The following is a 24,600-nucleotide window of genomic DNA, read 5'->3' as shown; positions in this document are numbered from 1 at the left end:
TTTGCCATAAAGCGAATAAGTGTATTTCCCAAAATGTCAAACTGTTCCCTACCCAGTTAACCAATTGTTCAATATGACACAGAGGTTTAAAAGTTTATACAAGTTAGGTAGTTCTCTTTATCAAAAACAATTAAGCAGTATTTAAAAATATTTATTGTACCCATATAAAAATGATTTACATACAGAATATGATTTCTTTATATTGTTTCCTATAAATACAAATGTTACAATATGTATTTATATAACAAGCACATTCCAGCTTTTTAAATCAAACAACAAAAGTAATTTATGGAATCAAAAGTAAAGGTGCAAAATCAGAGAGCTGTGATGTCTTCCTGTGTTATCCCAGCATCCTTTGCCATGGCATAGAAATGGCCTTGCTTTTCAAGCAGGTTGCTCGGAGAATCAAATTCCACTATTTTACCAGCATCAAGCACCATTACCCTGTGGAGGAGAAACACAGTAAGAAATAGTAACCCGCTGAACAGCACATATTTGTGCCTTCCATTTGAACATAGGTGAGGTTAGTGGGAGAGTATGTTTTTTATTTCAGGTAAGGATTACAGTCAGATTTAGGTGTGAATGTTGTGTGACGTCCTGCAACAGACTAGCAAACTGTGTCCTATTTTTCCCTGCCTTTTTTAAAATGCATGCTGGGATAAGCTCCAGTCCCCCTGTAATCCTGAAAAAGGAATAAGTAGGTATGGGATGGATGAATGCTTTGATGCCATTTATTTCTAAACACTCTACTCTACTGGTGACCTCCAGTGAAGGTAAAGTGGTAATGCAAATGTTGCTTGAAGGTGTGGTATGCGATTCTAATCCAAAACTTTCTGTCTTTTTGTCAAATTCAGCGCATATCTCCTCATGGTCTGCTAGCTGACCATTCAGTGTGTGCACTGAAAAAAAATCTGGTGTTTGTACACAGCACAGGCTCTGTAAATGAGCAATTAAATAAACAAAGTAGTATAGAGCCACAGTTCCAGCCATTCCAGCCATGATTTATGTGTCAGGTAACGTTAAATGACTTGCTCATGGACATTCAGCTTACTTTCTAATTTGCCAAGATATGCTGTTGTTGTGATGTTTGCTATATTAGCAGCAAAGTTGTGAGTATCACTGTCTGGAGCTGGTTTGCTGCTCTGGGAAACCGTCTCGTCCTCTCTGCACGTTAGCTTCACAGCAACAACTGTAGCAACAGTTTTCTAAACCACAACCTAGCTAACATTAGTTACATTACTTGCTGTGTCGTTGTTCGCTCTATATCATGGTATTTATCATGGTAATGGATTTCTCCAGAATCGCATACCCCACCTTTAAGTGTCAACTGTCAACAACACATGCATACCTTATACAGGGTTCCTCTCAATTTAAGGTCAGTCCCAACCTGTTGTTCACTTTCATAATGTGGTGCAGAATTGAAAAGTTTAAATTATTGTCATTGCTTTCTGCATGATTTTAAGTTAACATTATTTATTCTCAATTATGATACAACATAAAGATAAGTGGAAGGTCCTCCCTTGCATGAGGGAGAGCACAAAGCTCTAAATGCACTGCCATCCTATCTGCATGTACTGCAGACTGATATGGAAGCACTTTTTCAGTTTATTTCATATGGATACCTACTTCTCATTTATGAAATACCTTTTTACACAGTCTATAGAATACAATGAATAAATTCATACATCCTACTCCTACATCACATCTCACCCCTCTACTCCTAGTCTATGGTTCTGCTTGCACACCAAGGCGAGGCAACTGGAGACTTTGAAGTCTTGGAGATCTTTTCAGAATCAGAATCAGAATCAGAAATACTTTATTGATCCCCGTAGGGAAACTCTTTGTTACAGTAGCTCACCTTTACGTCAGTGCACACAGGAGAAAACGATATTATACACTATAAACAGGTCAGAAATAAATAAATTAAGTAACATGTTGGTATAAGTATAAGATAAACTAAGTGTCGAGTACCAAGTGGGTTTACTGGTAGATGGTGAAGTACAGTATAAATACAATCACTAATTATATAATAAATAATAGTAAAAGCGGAGGTGCATGTACTGTCGAGAGTAATTGAGGTATATCCGTAACAATAAATAAGAAAAACTAACAAGGGAAAACTAATATTGCACTTGAGGAGTAAACAGAATATTGCACAATTATTATTAATTATGGCGGAGATGTAATGCTCAATGACCAGTTTAGTGACCTAAACCTAATCATGTCTGATTCTTTGTACAGATGTGCACATAGAGGCTGACTTGGACCTCACAGCTGTGGCCATCAGGCTTTTGTCACAACAGAGGATGCAGTCTAACTGCTGGGACACCTGACCCATGAAACCCGATACTATATCAGACTAGCCCATTGTTTGGGACTGAAATAGAAGACAAAGGCCTGGGGAGAAAAAAAAAGAAACAAACACAAATAATCTAACCAATACCAAGGATTTGGCCAACAATATCCTAGTCCTACAAGTGCTCAGAATAATGGAAAGTTTGATCATATGCAGTTTCAGTTTCAGCAAACTCTGCTGATGAAGACAATGTGACATGGTCAAAAGCTACAGAACAAGTGGGCAAGTGGACTTTTTAAGACTGTGTTGTCAACTGCCGTTTCCAAGGTCAAGAATGAACTGTCATGCTCAACTTTTAAGTCAACATGGACAAAAAGTCATTGAATGCCCAAAATACTAAAATGTATGGATTGACAGCTAACAGAACTTTGTCATTTTAATACTGTCATAAAAGTCAGGGGGTTGTGACAGCACAGGCGAGATAACATGGCATTTTCAGTTTGTTTGCTTTAGAATATGTTATTTTGTGTACTTTGGCAACAAATAAATTCAAATTGGGAGGAATTACCCCATGTGAAAACATTCCATAAATAATGTGTCATACTCACTTGTGCAAAACAAAACAAGAGTGGAGGAAGAAAGAAATTTGCCATTGACAGGAGTGAAAACATTTTACAGGACACTAACTCACCTGGAGCTGTCCATGATGCTGTGCAGGCGGTGGGCAATGGTGAGAACAGTGCAGTGTGAAAACTCTTTGCGGATGGTATCCTGAATCAGGTTATCTGTCTCCAGGTCAACAGCTGCTGTGGCCTCATCCAGGATTAAGATACGAGACTTCCTCAGCAGTGCTCGGGCCAGACACAGCAGCTGCCTCTGCCCAACACTGGGAAGAGAGCGACATGCTCAAAAGAGTGTTTTTGCAGCACACAGAGATGACAATAAACCACAAACCATTAGTTCTTGCTTAAAATATACTGAAGGGTTTTGCCTTGATATAGGATATTTTAGGACCTGCTGGCAAAAACACCTGAGCTGTGTAGGTGGCGTGTATTGACACTCCATTAGGCTTTAATGACAAGGTAATTACCTGAATGCTGGAGATTACAACCACACTGGCAGGTACTAATTATGGTTTTGATCTGTTTTGGTGTATATGCCCATAAAGGATTTTCACTTGGCCAATCAGATTGGATTAGATTTAAATTGATTCATAGGAGTCCTGTACGTAAAGGGAAATGGGGAATTACAGAAGCAATGAATACTAAATGCAGTAGAAAACAACGGAAGGAATAGAATGCATTAGAGAGGACATTTACAATGTATTTAGGATGAATTGTGGCAGATATACACATTATTAGATGTTTGCAGGTTACAAATCAACATTTACAGCAACTCATCAACTCGGCGTCAAGTATGTTCTGTGCCATTTACCTGTGTGCTGACTGTATTTGTGTTTATTATTATGGCCCAACTTAAAGTAAACTGGTTCGCACTCAGAGCAAGAAATAGTTTTCAGAAGTTCTCATTTGCTGTGTCTTTAATCTTTTGTAATGTGGAAGCATAATATTTATTGTTATGGCCCACCTAAGGTTCTCTCCCCCCTCGGAGACTTCATGTTGTAATCCTTCCTGCAGCCCCGCTACATAGTCCTTCAGATGGGAGAGTTCCAGTACTCTCCAGATGTCCTCATCACTGAATCCGTCAAATGGATCCAGGTTCATCCTCAGGGTCCCGGAGAACAACACTGGATCCTGCACCCACAGGGTTGGATAGGTCAGTGTACCATTTAAAACTGCATGCTGTGTGTATTAGGTGTAAGTGTTTATGTTCATGTGTTTACCTGTGGTATGATCGTGAGCCTGTTTCTTAGGTCATGCAGGCCTATTGTGGAAACATCTATATTGTCAATGAGGATACGACCTTCAGCAGCTTCAATAATTCTAAACAGGCAGTTGGTCAGGCTTGATTTCCCAGCTCCCGTGCGGCCCACTATACCAATCTGGATGCAGTGAGAGACAGCACATAGATAAAACATAATGGCTGACATATATATCATATCATACTGTATATGTTTTATAACCAACAGTCTATGACCATCTGTTTCTGGATGTAAACAGAGTGTGTATTCTAAAAAACAGGCATTTGAAGCTTTTTCACATGGATATGTGTGCTATTCTGAGTTTGTGAAAGCTTTTAAACCAGCTTTCAAAACACTCAATTGTGTTTTGAACTGATATGAATTTTATATTTACAGAAACAGCAGCAGCATTTCTTCTTGCAGGCTCTCTTATAAAGCATGTCCATCAGTCCAAGACATGCCAGTGAATGAAAAAAAGGGTTAGGGTTATAAGACAAAACACCTCTGAGCAATTACCTATAAAGCACCTATATAGGGGTTATAGTCATCTCTGCTTCGTTGCAGGTGCTTCCATAAGATAAGAGGCTATATATTGTACCTTTCTATGTTGTTATCTGTGCACCCTGTGTACATGCTGCAGATATAGTAAAACCCTGACTGATGAGAGATTCAAAATTCATCAACAGAAAATCCAGGTAAAAATAAACATGGTCACATAGTCAAGCATGCTGCAAAGAAAAAGTGACTGAGATCTGACTAGAGTAAACAAGACATCAATATTGCCTTGCAAAGATGAAAGGCACAAAATGAGACAGGACTTCAGAGGTAGGTTATTTTCTTTTAGACAGTTGGTTTCACCATCATAAAAAAGCTGCAATACAAACAGCCCCTTTGAGTTTGTAGGACAGTGCTAAAACAGACTTCAAAGGTACACATTTGCCACAGTTTAAAATACTTTTATATCTAATTCTAACTATATCAAACCTGTTTCATTTGATTTTACAGGTTTTGTTGATCTAAAGTTACTAGTTATGTACAGTATGTGCATGTGACAATTGATTGCAAACAGCAACTACATAACTAAACAGTGTTTAGTTTATACTATATTTCTATTGATCTAATGACATATTTGATATACTACATTAGCATATTTAGCTGCATACTGGAATCATACTATTGATTTGGGGTCTATCTATTCGGCAGTCCATTTAAGATTCACACTTACATCCTACAGGCTTGTCATACACACATGCACACACTGACAGGTATAGACACACACACACACAGACCTTCTCAGTGCTGTTGATGTCACAGGTGATCCCATGTAGCACCAGGTCTAATCCGGGTCTGTAACGGACCTTGTAGTTTTCAAACTGTAGCCTTCCTGCCTGGGGCCACTTCTCTGGAGGCCGAGTGTCAGTTACCAACTTAGCCTGTAGAAACAAAGACCCACAGCGTGGATGAGAAATGGTGGAGCAGTTGTCAAGGTAAGCTATGATACATCTGTCTATTGCTGATGTAAGCTATGAAAGCGCCAATTTGTATGAGAAGATAATATGGAAACATTTAAAGTCAAGGAAAACACAACAAAATGAAAATGACACCATCTGAAGACAGCAACTAAATGTCAGCAGCTAAAGTGCAAATATGATTCAAAGAAATAGTGGGAAGTTGATACAGTTGTCTGGTCTTTTGTAACAGGTGCAAATGAGGATCTGTTCAACATACCTCGTTCTCAAGCTCGGAGTATTCACTCACTCTCTCCACGGCTACGATGTTGGTCTCCAGGTCTGAGGTCATTCTCACCAGCCAGTTGAGGGTCTGGGTAACCTGCAAAGCCGCAATAGGAGAGAGGAATGTGTTGCATTGTTAGCATTATTATACCTTATTATCATCACCAGAATCATCATCAGTACCACTGTAATTACTATTTCCATTATAATATATTAATATTTCCATCAACATCACAGTGTGTGTGTATCTGTCACTGACATTAAGGGAGTAGGATATAGACAGGCCAACCAGGCCGCTGTCCAGAGATTTTCTGGAAATGACGGCAAACAGAGCAGCGAAAAAAACCACCAGGTTTCCAAGAAACTCCAGACGGATGGCCAGCCATCTGCAGAGTGATCAAACATAAACACACATACACAACTATAAGGGTGTCATCATTTACTAACACACTGAAAATCTCATTAGAAAAATAATGTGCTTGGGTTTGTTGAGGATTTGTGTCTGACCTGTTTGACACTATCCACGGGTAGACACTCTTGAGATTTTCATCAATAGTTAATTCATTGTGTTTAAGAAACCTCTCTTGATGTCCGTAGGCTCTTATCACTGATAGACCCGACACTGTCTCACTAAAGTGTGAGTATATAGGAGAGCGAGACACTGAGTCCAGCCGTCGCAGCTGTCTTGAAGTCGCTACATAGAAGCACTAGGTATAGAGAGAGGGCAAGAGAAATCAACAGAAAACAGCGGATGGTTTGATTGGATTCTCTTTACAATAGGATCAAGCCTTTATCTCTTAATCTTCACTGTTTGCATTCCTTTCTTAGTTTTTAAGAAATAAATATTTTCTTCTTCAACCTCTTAGTACTTCACAAGTATTCACAACTATTTTGGTCAGCTTACCTGTACAAAGTAGTAGACCAGGACCAGAGGAATGATGATGATGGTGAAGAAAGGAGTGGCCAGACAGATGACAAACAGTGTCCCCACGACGCCCAGCAGACACAGGAGCCAGGAGCGGAAGGACTGTGGAATGGCTTCGTCCACTGTGAAAATGTCCTTTAGAACCAGTGATGGGAAAGTTAGTCCTAACTAACTTATAACAGTGCTTTCACCCAGAGCAGATTAAACCAATTCAATCTTATTGGATTCCTCTATTTTTCATTAACACCTGTGGAAATGCCATGCTGGACAAGGATATATTAGAGTACACCTGGGGGGGGTAATCACATGGAGAAGGAACACTAAGCTTAGAGGGCTTCAAAATGAGTCTTATGAGCAGGTGTCCTCAATGTTTGTCCTTGTCCATCAGGAGCCGTGGAATCTCCATATTAATAAATGCTGCAGGCAGAATTGACAAAGCAATTCTTGACAAAGATCTGAGATGACTTAATAAGTTATCTTCTTAAATTACAATTTAAAGAATATATAGGTATCAGAACCTCAGAAAGCAAGAACAAAGGAAGCAAAAAAGAAAAATTGGGGGAAATTATGAAAAAATATGAAATGGTAAATGATAAATCCTACCTTTGCAAAGCGGTTGACCACCCTTCCAGTGGGTGTGGTGTCAAAGAACACCATGGGAACTCGCAGAATGTTGTTAAGCAGCCTTGAATGCAGGATGCGAGATGCAGCGACCGAAGCATTGGCCAGGAGCAGTGTACCGAGGAACACAAAGAGGCCTGCCATTAAAGGAGAGAGTTTCTAAAATACATAACTCCACTTTCACACAGTGAATGAATGAGGTTAGTGAAAATAACTAAAATTAAGACTCTAGAAAATAGTTGCTACCATTAATGGTTAGGAAAGTCCTAAACATATATCTATGCCTTTATAACTTTATAACTTTCAGGTCTGTTGTTTCTCATCTTACACTGAAAAAAAATACTTTTAGCGCAGAATGCACCAATAACTGCAGCAGAAAGCAGCAGTACACAAAGCAGAAGAAAGAACAAACCAAAAACATCCGCTGAGCAAATATGGCTGGTGTGCCTCCACTTTGTAAAGATCTCATCATTGCGATGTTAAGAGGCCAACTTTCTGTCGCTCGCAGATCTCTTGAATATCACAATACAGGTGTTAAATCACTTCTCTTTCTGTTGTCAGATGACAAAAAAGTAATTTCATTGAGGGTCACAATAGGCTAACAGCCAAGAAAGGACTGTCAGTTAGCCAGTTATGGTTTTGTGACCTTCAGTCATTCAAATTTTTATCTGACAAGAGGATGAATCAACCAAACCACAGCTGCAGGCTGTTCCTATTCAGGAACAAAACCTGTTGGACCTTCAATACAGCTGCTGATTCTTTGTCAAGTCTTTTGCAATATTATTATTATTAAATTAATATTAGTAGTAGTATTAGTGGTAGCAGTGGTAGTATATTTCTTCTTAAACCAAACATGCATTAGTTGTTAAAAGTTATTAAATGTTTGGGCTTTTTTGATCCATTTGTTTTAGTTGTGTGTCTTCAATTTAATAAAAGGTTGATCTCCAAAAAACAAAGACGTCAGACATCATTGCAACTAATTCCTCTGTGCCACCCAAAACCTTACAGTACAGTTTACTACAGTAGCCAGCTTTGTGAAACATTACATTTAAGATGCAGTTACAAATATTAATCAACATGATCAAACATTCCTACACTGTAATAAAAACCCGGTAATAAGAAACATCTACAGTGATTTCCATGTAAGGCTTGGCTCCAACATCAGCCTGTTGTACAGTGCAGTCTCTAGGGATGCACTCATGAAACAAAGAGAGCACATACTATTTAAAAGAACTCAATTCCCTTCAACTATGACAGAAACAGAAAAATTGATTTAGTCTGCAAGGTCTCCAAAACTATAAAACTTGAAATTTAAAGTCTGTTGTTTGTCCTGATTTTGAAATAGCAGTTGGAATGACTGTGGCACAGTAATTGGTGCTCCAGTCACAATGAAACAGAGGCAGTGGCAATATTTCATTACTATGCCTGGCATGGACGATTCAATCATGACTTCAACATGAACCTAGAATCTTGGGGGAAAATGACAAGCTTTAAAAACGACAACAGTAGATGTCAACAGTTTGAGAGATTTTAGCTAACATGACAGCAGCAATTCCTCACTTCAAGCTCTTCTATTCTGATGTTCCCTGAGGCTTAGTGCTATCATCTATCCTTATTTTGTCCTGTTCACTGTTTAAATTAATATAAAATCCTCTGCACTTCTACAAGACACCCAGTTCAACATTCTGACAAGGTTCATCCTCTCTGAGGAATATTAGATTTGAATGGTATGAAAATGACTGTAAGTTGCTAAAAACTTAGGATATCAGCAATAACAAAGATTGTTAGCAATAACAAAGGAGATCATTTGGGCATAAGCATGAAAACAGAAGACAAATATAGGGCCTAAGCAAATGTTTTTTTCTTTCAAGGTGACTAGATTAAAGTAATAGTTCAACATTTTTAGAAATACGCGTATTCGCTTTCTTGCTTAGAGTTAGACGAGAACATTGATACCACTCTCAATGTCTGTGTGTTAAGTATGCGGCATAAGCTAAGCTAAGAACATCCTGGCACTAGCTCCATAATTAAGGCAAAAAAGTGAATAAACTTATTTTCCCAAAATGTCAAACCATTTTTTTAATACAATATGTTAAACGTATAGAAACTCAATGTGCAGGTTGCATATAAATTATTGTAAAACAACTGGACCATAAATAAATATGGAGAGACAGAGAGTTTTACTGTCAAATAAATAAATAAAAAGACTGTAATGAGTTTAACTTTTCAGTTACCCTGAGCCACTCCCAGCACTCCAAACACTCCCACCCTGGTGTCCCTCTTCCAGTTAGGGTATGTCATATTGTAGTAGTCCACTGCATCATTGGTCCAGTCACTCAGCCACAGGTTCTGACCGATGAAAGCAATGTTCTGCGTGAAGTAAACCAGGAAGACCATGACAGTATATCCCCAGCCCATGGCACGCATGTACTGGAGGTACACTGAGAACTTCACCTGGATATAAAAGAGAAAAAAAGTAATTTGTGTTGCTGAATAAAAAGTATTTAGGCAGACCAAGAACTTAGATTACCTTTCCTGTTTCCATAGTTTCCTTCTCTATTAGCCTCTGGCCTTTCTTTGATTCAGCAACATCTTCTGATTTTCTTGTGAAACTATTCTTTCTTAGTCTGACACTAGAAAAAAGGACAGAACAGACAAAATAAGAAAACGGGATGAAAAGATACTTAGTGGGAGAATAAAATATTGTTCTTGCATGCTGTGCATGAAGACAAGAAATACTATATGAGACAGCATTTTGAATTTGAGGTGTTATAATAGTGGTGATTGCTCATGTGCCCTACAAGAAGCTCATTACCCCCACATTAATCCTCACTCACTCACACACACACACAGACACACACACACACACGTTTTATGTCACCCACCACTTAACTGTGCTCTAACCTGCCGTTACGCTGGCTGCGGCGAATACTGTTTTCTCTCTTCAGTGTAATAGAAACCGTGTCCTCCAAAGGAGAGTCGGGTTGAGTTTCCTCTCTTTCAGGGATGAGCTCTACTTCTGCAGTGTCCTGGCAACGATCTGAATAAATATGGTCACATATTATACATGGTGTCTTACAAATCTGTAGAAACAGTACACTCATATTAAGTTTAGGAAATTTAGATTGGTGAATTGGTGATGAAAACATGTCATTGCAGTATATACAGTATATCTAAATAATGCCATACTATGTATAGTAACCCATATTTCTTCATCAGCCACAGTTTCTGGTTGTGCCACAAATGTGCAGTATTTTGTGCAGCTGCCATCCATAATGCAGTGAGAAAAAAAGGTTAAATTACCTGACTCTGCCGGGGTTTGATTACTTTGCTCTTTGGCGTATGTGTCTAGAAACTCAGAAAAAGCTCCTCTACTGGCACGAAGGCTGTTGTAAGATCCAATCTCAGAAACCACTCCATCCACCAAGACCACTATTTCATCTACATATGGCAGGAAGTTCACTCCATGAGTCACCAGGATACGAGTCTGTACAAACACACACTTGGCCTCAGCTGGGAAATCATAAATCACTTTGAACAGTAAAAAAATGAAAGTATATTCTTTACTGTATGTATACCATGCATACAGGACATGGAATGATTGTGAATCCACTATCACAATTGTATTATATCTGTTTTCATACCTATTTTTGGTTAAAAAAAATTATATCCTGAACTGCCTGCTATTTAACAAGTTACTGTAAATTATACCATATTCAAATAGTTCTGTTTGTGCATTAAGTAAAACATTTAATGCTGATCAACGCAGTAGTGTAGGTTTAGCACCAACCCTGTCTTTGAGTAGTCCATTGGGTCCAATCACTTTGTCAAAGAGATGCTTTCCTACATGAGAGTCCACAGCAGACAAGGGGTCATCTAATAGATAAATATCAGCCTGACTGTAAGCTGCCCGGGCCAAGCTCACACGTTGCTTCTGACCCCCTGAGAGGTTGATGCCCTGAAGATGAGAGGAGAGGAGAAAAACAGTAACAAGACAATATTAGGTCTAAAGGTTCATACCAAGCTTCTCTTAAATACAAGGAGCTACATCTATGTTCATCTATGTTTTCTTATTATTTGTCTCTGGGGTTTCGCTTTTGTCTCAATTGTTGAATCTTTCCATTTGTACCAGAACTACATCAATATGCAACAGTAACACAACCTTGACAAAAAATAAAACCAGACACGATGTTCTTTATCATGGATTTGTCTCGGCAAGTTGGTTATATATTTGAAAAGAATGGAAATCACAGCAGAAAAAAAACAATATAATGTGAATGTGAAGAAAACCTGATTTAGAGTGAATGGGCTAAAGGATGCAAAAACAGTGGTAGTCAAGGAGGATTTGACCAATAACTCACATTGGTATCGTCTTTGAAAATAAGGAGCATTACGTGCCACTGGTTTTAAGTGCTTTGGCACCAACTGGGACAAATGTTTAATTATGATTATGTTTGTGTTCTCATTGAACATCCAGAATGTGTTTAAACAGGACGATACATACACAACAACAGAACTCCCATGACTATCATATTTAAATCCTTGAACCCGCAAATCCTTGAGTCTTACTTTCTCTCCAATCTCAGTGAGGTCACTCCCGGGTAGCAGCTCCAGGTCAGGGGTGAGGGCGCAGGCCTGTATCACCTCCTGGAACCTCCTTTCCTCATGGGGAGAGCCAAACAGGATATTATCCCTCAGAGTGGCATTTTGGATCCAGGCTTGCTGTGGCACAAAGGCAAGGGAACCCTGGACAGAAAGACATTCAGAGTCAGGCACAGAGTCCCTTGTAACCACGATGTTGTCCAGCCCCCCGCAATGGAAGAGGGGGTATTCATACAGGTTTTCAGTCAAACCAAGCACTGCACAGGTTGAGAGGAGGGAAAAAATCAATACACATTTAAAAAAAAGGTTAGAAAGCCTTATTTGACTGCATTGTTCAACACTTTGAACTCACAATGCTCCAGCAGCCTGCAGTATTGGCTTTTCTCAGGTAGTAAAAAAGGTTCAAGTATGTAGACTTGCATACTGTATGTAGCAGTCTCTAAGTGAACTTATCTGCTGTGTTTATCTGCAATCACAACAGTTCTAGCACAGGACTAAAACATATGTGAAGATTTCTCAAAAGTGATCAAGTGGATTTTGAATCAAAGGGCTTGCAATTCTAAGAACATACATACAAAGAGAAAATGGAATTATTTTTCACTGACTCACAGTTATGTTACAAGAGGTAGTTCAACACATTTTATGTTGTTCTGTTTTGAGACTTTGATTGGTAAAACACATTTCTTTATTCTGCAGCTGTACAATGGAATAATCAGAGGACAATTTCAAACTGGCCTTGAAAAGGTTTCTCAGTAACTTGTAGACTGATTTATATTGTGGAGAGCTTGGACCATGTAGGCGGTGCCACTCTGTATGATTTGTCTCGACTGTTATGGTTTTATAGCAAGTAAAATAAGTATTGAACACGTCACCATTTTCCTTAGTAAATATATTTCTAAAGGTGCTATTGACATACAATTTCCACCAGATGTTGGTAACAACCCATGCAATCCACACATGCAAAGAAATCTAACCATTGATGTCCATAAATTAAGTTATGTATAATAATGTTAAATGACACAGGGAAAAAGTATTGAACACGCTTACTGAAATTCATTTAATACTTCATACACTAGCCTTTGTTGGTAATGACTGCTTCAAGATGCCTCCTGTATGGAGAAATGAGTTGCATGCATTGCTGAAGTGTGATTTTGGCCCGTTCTTCCACACAAACAGTCTTCAAATCTTGAAGGTTCGTGGGCCTCTTCTATGAACTCTGATCTTTAGTTCTTTCCATAGATTTTCAATTGGATTCAAGTCAGGTTGGCTGGGCCAGTCTAGCAGCTTTATTTTCTTTCTCTGAAACCAATTGAGAGTTTCCTTGGCTGTGTGTTTGGGATCTTTGTCTTGCTGAAATGTCCACCCTCATGTCATCTTCATCATCCTGGTAGATGGCAGCAGATTTTTATCAAGAATGTCTCTGTACATTTTTCCATTCATCCTTCCTTCAATTACATGAAGTTTGCCAGTACCGTATGCTGAAAAACAGCCCCATACCATGATGTTTCCACCTCCAAACTTCACTGTTGGTATGGTGTTTTGGGGGTGATGGGCAGTGCCATTTCTCCTCCAAACATGGTGTGTATTATGGCATCCGAAGAGTTCAATTTTGGTCTCATCTGACCAGACTATATTCTCCCAGTATGTCACAGGCTTGTCCAAATGTTGTGCAGCAAACTTTAAACGAGCTTCAACATCCTTTTTCTTCAGTAATGGAGTCTTGCATGGTGAGCGTGCATACAGGACAAGGTGTTTGAGTGCATTACTTATCGTTTCCTTTGAAACAATTGTACCTGCTAATTCCAGGTCTTTCTGAAGCTGTCCACAAGTGGTCCTTGGTTCTTGAACAACTCTTCTGATAATTCTTTTCACTCCTCTGTCAGAAGTCTTGCGAGGAGCACCTGGTCATGGCCGGTTTATGGTGAAATGATGTTCTTTCCACTTCTGGATTATGGCCCCAACAGTGCTCACTGGAACATTCAGAAGTTTTGAAATCCTTCTGTAACTAATGCCATCAGTATGCAACAATAAGGTTACAAAAGTCTTGCAAGCGCTCTTACTTTTACCCATCATGTTTCTTCTGTGACACCTTGGTAATGAGACACCTTTTTATAGGCCATCAGTTGGAACCGAACCAGCTGATATTAATTTGCACTGACAAGGGGCAGGATTGCTTTCTAATTACTGATTGTCTTGGCTTTCCATTCCTTTTTGCACCTCCCTTTCTTCATGTGTTCAATACTTTTCCCTGTGTCATTTAACATTATAACACATAACTTAATTTATGGACATCTATGGTTTGATTTCTTTGCATGTCTGGATTTCATGAGTTGTTACCAACATCTGGTGAAAATTTAATTTTAATAGCACCTTTAGAAATATATTTACTGAGAAAAATGGTGACGTGTTCAATACTTATTTTACCTTCTGTATGTATGTTTTTGTTGTGTCGTTGGTTTGACTGCCTTTAAATGAGAGAGAGAGAGAGAGAGAGAGAGAGAGAGAGAGAGAGAGAGAGAGAGAGAGAACTCTTGAATCACTGTTTGTGCTCTGAAGTGAATGAAATATTAATTTATTACTGCTGTGGAACAACCATCTTAATACACTCTTACCTGAATGTTGTGCAAATTATGTCCTTGGCTAAACACACTATTATTGTAAGACAGATATGAAGACAGAAATAAGGTGTCACCTGTGTGTTGATGAAGCCTTTGGTGCTATGCATCTCTCCCAGGAGAGCTGACATGAGAGAGGACTTTCCTGAACCCACAGCTCCCACTACTGCTACTAAACGACCTGGCTTAATATCCAAGGACACACTGGCAAACACGCACAAAATAAATATGTTCAATATTGTAAAATAAATAAGGGACAAGTACAATGTTTTTAGCATTATGGCAAAATATCAAAATTTGTACTTTTGTATTTGACACAACAAACATACTTTTTCAGCAGAGGCTCAGCTTCTTTTTCCCAAGCAAAGGAACCATCACATACACTAACAGCAGAGTCTAAGAGATGAAAACAGATGCACAGAGAAATGAAAACAGAGGATGAGAGCGGACAGATGTACTGTACATGTACCAGCAAATTGGTGAATAAGCTTCATTGCTCAGCGGAGGAACAGGTGTAAATGCTAATGGTGAACGTACTGAAACTGGGATCATGGCGCACAATGTCACTTTCAAGGTCTTCACCTCCCAGAAACTTCTCCAGGCGCTTCCTAGACACTGTGGTCTGAAGTGTCAAAGAACAGGTTAGTGGGCTTTTAATATAGGTTTGGCATGTGTGCATGTACCGTGTGTTGTAGTTCCCTTACTTGCACAATGGCAGCGATGAGCATGGGCAGCATGGCCAGGGGAAATCGGAGGATGTTGAAAAGAGAGATGGAAGTGAAAGCTTTCTCAGCAGTCAACACGTTGTTCGAGCTCACCCCTACAAACACTGCAAAAGTGGCCAGAGAAACCTGCGAAAAAGAGTGTGAGACGAAAAGACCATCCTTGACCTGCAGCTTCTCAACAATCAGTGCGGGAAACACACGCACATCTTTTCTGTCCAGGTGCTGAGTCTATAAAGTAGGTACAATCTATTTCACAAGAACTCGCAGCACTGTAGAATGCTCTCTTTTAAAAAAACTTTTTCTTTAATTAATTTAACAAGAGTACAACGTTTCAAGCTCAAGTTGGCTCTTCATCAGGTACAGAGGCGTTAAGTTAACTCAGGTGTATGCCATTGAATACATAATCAAGTCCCTCCTGGCTACAACCACAGAATAGAACAGTGCTATGTATATCTGATTGAGTCTGGCGTGGAGATGTACATCCTTCACAGGACTCACCAGAGCCGGAGCACAGCTGAAGATGAAGGTGGAGACAGACGTCAGGTAGGCAAACTTCCTCATGACCTTTAGTTCTTGCCCCCTAATGCCTTCCACCTGCGCCTGAAAGGATGGCTCCCATGCATACAGCTTCAGAATCTGGTGGGAGGCGAAAGACGAAGAGGGGGACGAGGGTATAGAGGCCATTGTGGAAGACATGGAAAAGGAAGGGGTGTGGGATTAGAAGAATAGCATTCATACCTTTTACGTAGTTAATTCAAATAAACCACAGGTGGTGGATACAGCATAATAGAAGGAACTGCAGGAGTAACATTTCAGCTTTTTCCTGAGGCATAAAAGCCTTTCATCTGAGGAAGGCCTCACTTAGTCCCCCACCTACACCGATCTGCCTGAACTATAAAAAGGAGCAGAGGTGGTGATCTTACACCAATTATCATTGATGGTGGCCTATTAACTCTATGAAATAATTTAATAAGGATGCTCACCTTGATCCCATTGAGTATTTCATTCATGATTTTTAGCCTCTTGTCTTTGAACTTCATGTTCTCTATCTGAAAATAGATCATGTAAATCAGCAGGGACATGTACAACATGTTCAACAGAAAATAACAGAAAAATAACAAAAAAACATATGATACTATAATGCAGCCAGGAAAAAGTTTCCTTTAAATGGAGTGTTCTTGAAGCTTCTCACTTCTCCACTTTAAAAATAACAACAACAACAAAAAAATCCTCTTTGACTCACAAACTGAGTGTATAAAATGCACCAAAACAAACACTGTATCATTGTGGTGATATACTTGGCCCATTTAACCCTCTCCCTTGTTTAAATGATCCTATCCAAGAAAGAATACTGTCTGCTAAGAAAAGTTGTTTCAGCTCTTACTGTATGCTAACTTTATGCGATACAGATGGTAAAATGTGCACAACTAAAGAACTGTGGGACCCAAGTCGCTTTTGAAAGAATTGATGAAATACCAGGAAAGCATGATTATTAATAGGGAGCACATGAGTTATAAACATACAGTGGGGGGCAATCACTATTTCACACAGGGCCATGTAGGTTTGGATTTTGTTTTCCCTTAATAATAACAACCTTCATTTAAAAACTACATTTTGTGTTTACTTGTGTTATCTTTGACTAATATTTAAATTTGTTTGATGATCTGAAACATTTAAGTGTGACACACATGCAAAAAAATAAGAAATCAGGAAGGGGGCAAACACTTTTTCACACCACTGTATATACCATGTGAAAACTTGTTTTGTATTTTTCTCAATGTATTTAGTTTATCAACATGTATATTACCCAAAAAACAAGGCATATAGAACTAAACAGCACAAGATGTTCCAAAGCCATTTCCTAGAGATGCATGCTTCATTATTTTCTTATGTGTTGGTTATTCTTAGAAAAAGGTCTCTACACTTCTTCCTGCTTCTTGCACTTCCATTTGCAGAGGGAATATAATTGGCTCCACATGCAAACCTTGTTGTCCGTGTAATTGGAGTGTGGTTTAGTCACTGTGTGTTTTGTTATTCATTTTTATCACCAGTGCACAAAGACTTGAGCCATAGCTTTTGTAAAAGACAAACTAAGTTTCTTAAATAGTGATTTTGTGGTTGTTTGGCTAAAAGCAAAGATGAGAGTTTTTCACCACGAAATCTGTTGTTCTATAAATATTCATGTTGAACTTTCAAAACATCCAATTACTTGTGATCTCGTCACACAGGGAATAAAGGTGACACCATTTTGATTTTGTTTCTGTGTTTTCAGTAATTTTCTGTTATTTAAATAATCAGTATAATAAAGAGTCAAGAGCTGATAAAACTTCACTCACCCTGCTGTTTCTTAAGTTAAGAGTTTAAATATAGCAGAGCATTTCAGCACAAGTCCAATGGAATCATGGAAACTATTAAAGAGCTCATAATAAAGGGTCAGATGAAAATTGTTACCAGGAATAAATGTTAACAAAGATTGACTGGAAGTAAGCGATAAAGAACTATCGGTTGGAGGTGAGAGAAAAGCACTCTGAAGGCCCCGTGGCCCCCAACATATAACAAACATAAAAATGTATGTAAATAATCTTAAATATTTTGTAGTGTTAATATTTTGGCACTTTTTATAGGAAGGAGACTGTACCAAGCGTTAACATTTCACCACCTTAACCATTGTATGTAGGTAAATCCTGGTGTATTGTGTTCCTTTTCAGGGCACCGAATTGGTGTTTTCATTCAATATTACTTGTAATTATATTAATTATTGTAGACACAATACACAAGACACAATAAGTATTTTAGGCTGTAATTCAAAAAAACTAAACTAAAAACTAAAATTGTAGGTCTATTATTGTTGCTACATACCGTGCACTATATTCTTAAGGTGTAATAACTATACTGTATGTGTGTGCATTTCTGCTGACCTGGATTTTTCTGGCCTTTGTGGCTAGCAGTCCATTGATCGGCACCATGAGCACCATGACTGCCAGTCCTGCCAACACAGAAGGTCCTAACTCCAGCCACAGGAAAACAATGGACAGGATGATCTGCAGAGGGCAGGACCACAGCAGGTGGATGAAGTTGGTCACATCATTGAAGCGCTGGGCGTCCGCTGACATCAGGTTCACTGTTTCCCCAACGGTTGACTCCTGACGAGCCTCATTAGACACCACCAATGCCTTGGAAAAGGGATTGAGAAAAATACAAAACAAATTTTCATATGGTATATACAGTGGTATGAAAAAGTGTTTGCCCACTTCCTGATTTCTTTCTTTTTTGCATGTTTATCACACTTAAACGTTTCAGATCATCAAACAAATTTAAATATTAGTCAAAGATAACACAAGTAAACACAAAATGTAGTTTTTAGAAAGAGACTGGGCAAAAATGGCCTGCATGGCAGAGTTCCAGTACGAAAACTACTGCTGAGCAAAAAGAACATCAAGGCTTGTCTCATTTTTGCCAGAAAACATCTTGATGATCCCCAAGACTTTTGGGAAAATACTCTGTGGACTGACGAGACAAAAGTTGAACTTTTTGGAAGGTTTGTGTCCCATTACATCTGGCGTAAAAGTAACACCGCATTTCAGAAAAAGAACATCATACAAGCAGTAAAATATGGTGGTGGTAGTGTGATGGTCTTATTTGATGATCTGAAACATTTAGGTGTGACAAACATGCAAAAAAATAAGAAATCGGGAAGGGGGCAAAGAGTTTTTCACACCACTGCATGTACAGTCTTTAAAATTCAAACTCCAGTCCATTTTGCATAGTAACTGTGATTTTAAATAAATAAGAAATCAGGAAGGGGGCATCTTGGAGGCACAGCTAGCGATTACATATCTGAAAGGAAAAATGAACTCTCTGACATCAATCCGCAAAACATTTGAAAACATCAAACGTATGGTTATCACTGTATCCAAACATGCATGAGATATTGAATAGCTCAGGAAATTGTACATTTATCTTGTAGGATACCAGAGTGACTGAGGCATGGAGCCCACACAGAATATGTTCTTCTCTTCATTGTCAATTGGGGTGAGTGCTGAAAACTACAAGTGGTCATTTATTTCTTATAACGTGAACTGGCAGGGTAATTTGTTTTCTTTTTTAACACCGTCTGAGGTAAAGTAAGAAAATGTCATTGTGATGTCACTCGTGTTTTTACCTTTTTGTACACAGCAGCCATAATGGCCGTGCGAACCTTCATCCCCAGCACGAAGCAGCGCTGGAAGTACTGCTGCAGGAACAGAGACTGCAGAATGGCCACCACTAGCAGCAGCACTGCATACAAATATCCTTCCCAGGTATACCTGGATGTGTCCTGAGTGAAGGAGATCATCAATCTATGAAAAGAAAAAAGTTAGTTAATGGGGCAGCTCAACACTTGCTACTATGATATTTTCAGCACCTAATGGCAGCTATTAATCTTTCAATCATGTAATGTAATGTAATCATAATGTAATCATAATGTATGTACTTTCCTTCATTTTGCATCTTATTTACTTTTCTTCTTCCTTCACCATTTCCCCTCCCCTGTCGGACCCTGGTGTTATCAAGTGATGTTTAAGCTAACCAATGAGCAGTGAATAGTTAAGCTAAAAGGGCTAGAACAATCACAAGGCCGAATAATGTTACTTTAAGAGCTTTAAAAGGGAGCTCCACTGATTTTACACGTCAAAATCTGTTTACAGGTGTTGGGGACTACTACTGCATATTTGAAAAAAGTTGTATAAAGCCTTTTGTGGCCCAAGAGGGATCTGCGCAAAATCTGATAAATTGCCTCAAGTGATGTCACTTGTCAGTTGAGGCTGAAGACTACAAGTTAAAAAATGAAATAAATCTGGTGGTGTGGAATTGGAAAGAAGTGAGGTTACCAGACCTCTGTAGCCCACTCCTCATCTCTGCTTGAGCCTAGTGGCTAAAGGCTACATTAGCTGCTACTAGCATAACACACAAGAAATCCTGAGTTTCCTGCAGCCTTCTCCGCTCCACCACCAGTTCAACAACCTACTGTATATAATTGTGAGTTTATTGACTCTGAGTTAATGATTGCAGTGAATGCTGAGTGAAGCAGTAAACAGTAAAAATAAACTTTGTTGACAGTGATGCAGAGTGACTTAGCAGGTTCAGGGTTTGTGTTCTGTTTATGTTGTTTATAAGAAACAATGAAATAATTAAAAATCACAATCAATAAAAAATTGTAAACACACATTAATCTGCATGGCCAATTAGTTGCTTACAAGACAAAACTGCGGGAAATCAGTGAACATATCTTGGTGTCTGAGAGAGGGTTTTATTAAAACAACTCACTTTAGGAGTTGAGGACTGGCAAAAGCCAGCAGGTCCTGCAGAAGTTTGAAGAAGGCAGATTCAATCAGAATTCCTTTAAAGGTCTTGTAAATGGTAGTAATCAGCCATGAATTTGGATAGTCATCTTCCTCCTTCTTTTTCTCCTTTTTCTTCTTTTTTTCATCTTCTTTTTTTCCTTTCTCCTCCTAAAGAAAAATATTGATTGAACATTGCCTTTGAGCACATATTGAATGGCTATATTCAACAAGAATAAATCTGGGGCACCTGAAAGAGAATCAATAGCACTACTAAAAATAAAATCCATTTGGAGTGCAAGAGAATATACTGTACAAATGCGTTAAGTGTTTTTCTCTGCACACTCTTACCATCATCAGCACATCCTGACTGACACCTTTCCCCAGACCATTGGAGAGGCCATTTTGAAAGGCCTCTTCCTGGGCTTTGTCTCTGTTCTTATCCTGTTTCTTCTTCAACTTGTTCTGGAACTGGACCCGAGCTGCGCCCAACTCCGATTGCATGAAATGCTGGAAGCGATGGGTGATGTAAGCAGTGCCATCTGCCTGGTTCAGCTCCCACATGTCCTCCTGAACCAGGGGCTGCTTGTACCCCTTCATCACCATACTGGAGAGACAAGAAGAAGTTGGAAGTTTTGGAAAACATGTGGGTGTTTGTTGGGATTCTTACTGTTGCAACTTTTAATTTACCTGTTAAACCAGTTGAAAGTGATTCTGCTCAAAAATGCTGCACCTGCCTCTGGATTCTGTGGATAAAAACAGTAAAAGACAAACAGCACACAGATGGCTGAGGTGATGAAGGTTCAGTGTATTATATTTGTTACATTATTTAGAATTTTGCAGTATCAAAACAAAAAGACAACACAACAAAAATGTCATGTGGGTGCTTTGGTACCTTGTTTACAAGCTCTTTGGCTTCCAGAGGGATATCAGCCACAGCAGAGAGAATAAGGGCAATCAATTCCAGTCCAAAGGAAATGTAGAAAAGGCAGAAACGAGGGACATCACTGATCTCTCCCTGATGGTCAAAGATGAGTGTAAGAAAGATGTTTAAGGGTGAGGGAGATACAACAGTGAATGGTGCATCACTGATAAATGTGGAGAGCTGAAATGTATCATGTGATTGCATTCTGCTTGAGTAATGATTCCAGTTTTCTTACGCTTTCCCAACTTGATCTAACGTCTCATTGGCTAATGGCTCATACCAGCTTGAGTGCCTCTCGTAGGAGGGTCTGGAAAGGGAAGACGTCGCAAAGAACAAGAAGCAACCAGAAGACAAAGAGAGTGGCGGAGTCTACTGCTCCTTCCCTCCGCCTCACTCCTTCCTGGCACAACAGCAGAAGGATCTAACAAAGAAGACATGTCAGAACATCAAAAGCATGTCATATTTCCATCTTGAGCACCAGAGCAAATAAATAAATGTGAAACCTGCTATATTTACCCATGTGACAGCATACAGGACAGGGTTTACATAGTATACAGCAGGATTTTTCACTGTTGAAGGTGGGTCTTTGCTCAGACCATAATCCTCTCCTAATGTGACTGCCAGGGTTGCTATGGCCGTCAGGAACAACAGTGACACCACAAGCTGAGGAGAGGAAAGACACAGAAGACTGGCAAATAAATAAAAAAAACTCCAAATTAGCCTGCTGAGACAGGAAATTAAATAATTGTATATTTGACCCCTTGGACCAAGACTTTTTAATAATGGGGTACTTGTTGCTGGTGTTACTGTAATTAAAATCTGCTTCCTCTTCTTCCCTCTCAGCATCATATTAAGACTGGCACAGTGTGTCTATTTGTTTCTTTTTCTTGCTGTGTGCGTTACCTGTTTGCAGAGGTAGAGCTTGGACAGGCGTTTCGTGTTTGCTTGTTTCCTCCTGCAGAGAGACACCAGGTGCCGTGGGGCACAGAGCCACAGGAGCCCCAAGGGGATCCAGACCAGCACCGTCTGCTCTACACATACTGGGAGGTCTGGGTCTTCTCTGTTCAGATATGAAGCATTCTGAGGTGCACACACACAAACACACTGAATATATCACACAAGGATAACCTGTCACTGAATTACAGAGTCCTACAAAAGGGCTGCCCTCCTAATCTCAGTGAAAGGCAAACACACTCCCACCCATGAACCCCCGGAACTCACTATATATTACACAGCAAGAACACACCACGCCTCCATGATTAGAAATTTAATCAACAGTGACTCACATGCGATTAAACCTTAAGTCCCTGCTGACTGGTGTATGTGCAGCAGCATGTGTAATGTGCACTTCTGGAGACGAGAGCGAGAGATGGGTGCTAACGGACTGACAGGAATGTGGAGTGAAAGGAGCTGAACACTGCAGAGTTTAATGTGTTATAAGAAGAAAAGACCCTGCCACAATACAGGAACTGTGGTGTTACAAAACTTTAGAAATTCTTTAAAAGTATTAAATAGCGTTTCAAGCAAAAGTCCTTGGTGAAGCCTAGATCCATTTAACAGTCTACACTCTTAATACAAGCTCCAGGAGGAAATGTAGAGTTTAGCAGAACAGTCAGATGTGTATATGTGTTTGTTTGTATAATATAATAATAATAAGCTATATTTATATAGCACCTTTACAAACCAGAGTTACAAGGTGCTTCACAAAATATAAAAAAAAATTGGATTACTGCCAGATATTGTAGGTATGGAGAGAGGGAAGTCTGTAGGGGGAAGGACTTGCTGGAAAGGGAGATCGCTGAAGACAGGAGAACGCTGGAGACAGGGGATCGCTGGAGAGAGGGGATCGCTGGAGACAGGAGATCGCTGGAGACAGAAGATCACTGGAGACAAGGATTATGCTGCGAAGCATAGGGAGTCCTAGTTACACATGAACGAGGTCAGACCCAGACTGAGGTGAGTGCAGGGCTTTTATGCTGGCTGTGATTGGGATCTAATGGGGAGCAGGAGTGTGATTGGGAGCAGGTGTGGATGATTAGTTGATGGTGAAGCCTGCCGTATCCGTGACAGTACCCCCCCCCCTCCACGGCCAGCTTCCGAGGGCCGAAAAGGACCACCCGGAGCCTGGACAGGTGTGGAGTTGGGAGCCTTGGACGGACGACCCGGAGCCTGAACAGGTGTGGAGTTGGGAGCCTCGGACGGACGACCCGGAGCCTGGACAGGTGTGGAGCTGGGAGCCTCGGACGGACAGCCCGGGGCCTGGTCCTGGGTGTTATTGAGGATCTTGGATGGATGACCAGGCAGCAGAACCAGGGTGGAGCTGAGGACCTCCGGTGGATGACCCAGGGATTGGCCTGGTGAGGAGCTGAGGACCTCCGGTGGACGACCCGGGGATTGGCCTGGTGAGGAGCTGAGGACCTCTGGTGGACGACCCAGGGACTGGCCTGGCGCAGAGTTGAGAACCCCAGGTGGACGACCCGGGGACTGGCCTGGTGCGGGGCTGAGGACCTCTTGTGGATGACCCGGGGGCTGGTCTGGCGCGGGGCTGAGGACCTCTTGTGAACGACCTGGAGACTGGACAGGCGCGGAGCTGGGGAACTCGGGCGGACGGCCCGGGGACTGGACAGGCATGGAGCTGGGGAACTCAGGCAGGTGGCCTGGGGACTGGACAGGCGCGGAGCAGGGGACCCCAGGTGGATGGCCCAGGGGCTTGACAGGTTCAGAACTGATCTCATGCGGTCTGTGATGAAGATCAACCCCATCTGGAGGCCTGGCGGAATGCCGGTGGCACAGGAGGATGGTCACCGGAGACCAGCGGTGAAGACGAAGGCTGGGACCCTCTGGAGGCCGGCGGCGAAGATGAAGGCTGGGACCCTCTGTGGCCAGCAGCAAAGAAGAAGCGAAGAAGACCTGTGGCAAAGAGGAAGGCTGGGACCCTCTGGAGGCCGGTGGTGAAGATGAAGACTGGGATCCTCT

General features: G+C 40.4%; 1 protein-coding gene across 2 annotated transcripts in view; it reads right to left on the bottom strand.

Annotated features, from left to right (window-relative positions):
* Nucleotides 1-135: 135 nt before the first annotated feature.
* Nucleotides 136-24,600, bottom strand: part of abcc2 (ATP-binding cassette, sub-family C (CFTR/MRP), member 2) — a 28,062-nt gene continuing 3,597 nt past the window's right edge. The window contains exons 2-32 of one of the 2 annotated variants that reach the window (XM_044213175.1): nucleotides 22,528-22,704; nucleotides 22,141-22,287; nucleotides 21,905-22,045; nucleotides 21,595-21,717; nucleotides 21,390-21,445; nucleotides 21,051-21,306; nucleotides 20,686-20,870; nucleotides 19,541-19,718; nucleotides 18,297-18,551; nucleotides 16,362-16,427; nucleotides 15,877-16,014; nucleotides 15,358-15,504; nucleotides 15,191-15,275; nucleotides 14,983-15,049; nucleotides 14,731-14,857; nucleotides 12,006-12,182; nucleotides 11,227-11,394; nucleotides 10,740-10,923; nucleotides 10,341-10,476; nucleotides 9,967-10,069; nucleotides 9,671-9,806; nucleotides 7,419-7,573; nucleotides 6,795-6,950; nucleotides 6,398-6,597; nucleotides 6,150-6,276; nucleotides 5,886-5,987; nucleotides 5,447-5,590; nucleotides 4,140-4,298; nucleotides 3,884-4,050; nucleotides 2,988-3,182; nucleotides 136-444 (exon numbers count right to left, since the gene is read on the bottom strand). In XM_044213175.1, the coding sequence (XP_044069110.1) occupies nucleotides 315-444; nucleotides 2,988-3,182; nucleotides 3,884-4,050; nucleotides 4,140-4,298; nucleotides 5,447-5,590; nucleotides 5,886-5,987; nucleotides 6,150-6,276; nucleotides 6,398-6,597; nucleotides 6,795-6,950; nucleotides 7,419-7,573; nucleotides 9,671-9,806; nucleotides 9,967-10,069; nucleotides 10,341-10,476; nucleotides 10,740-10,923; nucleotides 11,227-11,394; nucleotides 12,006-12,182; nucleotides 14,731-14,857; nucleotides 14,983-15,049; nucleotides 15,191-15,275; nucleotides 15,358-15,504; nucleotides 15,877-16,014; nucleotides 16,362-16,427; nucleotides 18,297-18,551; nucleotides 19,541-19,718; nucleotides 20,686-20,870; nucleotides 21,051-21,306; nucleotides 21,390-21,445; nucleotides 21,595-21,717; nucleotides 21,905-22,045; nucleotides 22,141-22,287; nucleotides 22,528-22,704 (4,587 nt within the window). In that variant the 3' untranslated portion in view covers nucleotides 136-314. Of the gene's footprint in view, nucleotides 445-2,987; nucleotides 3,183-3,883; nucleotides 4,051-4,139; nucleotides 4,299-5,446; nucleotides 5,591-5,885; nucleotides 5,988-6,149; nucleotides 6,277-6,397; nucleotides 6,598-6,794; nucleotides 6,951-7,418; nucleotides 7,574-9,670; nucleotides 9,891-9,966; nucleotides 10,070-10,340; nucleotides 10,477-10,739; nucleotides 10,924-11,226; nucleotides 11,395-12,005; nucleotides 12,183-14,730; nucleotides 14,858-14,982; nucleotides 15,050-15,190; nucleotides 15,276-15,357; nucleotides 15,505-15,876; nucleotides 16,015-16,361; nucleotides 16,428-18,296; nucleotides 18,552-19,540; nucleotides 19,719-20,685; nucleotides 20,871-21,050; nucleotides 21,307-21,389; nucleotides 21,446-21,594; nucleotides 21,718-21,904; nucleotides 22,046-22,140; nucleotides 22,288-22,527; nucleotides 22,705-24,600 lie in introns of both variants that reach the window. The other variant, XM_044213174.1, reaches the window with a different exon arrangement.

This window comes from Siniperca chuatsi, linkage group LG11, assembly GCF_020085105.1.
Source record: "Siniperca chuatsi isolate FFG_IHB_CAS linkage group LG11, ASM2008510v1, whole genome shotgun sequence".
NCBI classification, from domain to species: Eukaryota; Metazoa; Chordata; class Actinopteri; order Centrarchiformes; family Sinipercidae; genus Siniperca; species Siniperca chuatsi.
Note: the sequence above shows the minus strand (reverse complement) of the source record. Positions and strands in the feature narration are given on the sequence as shown.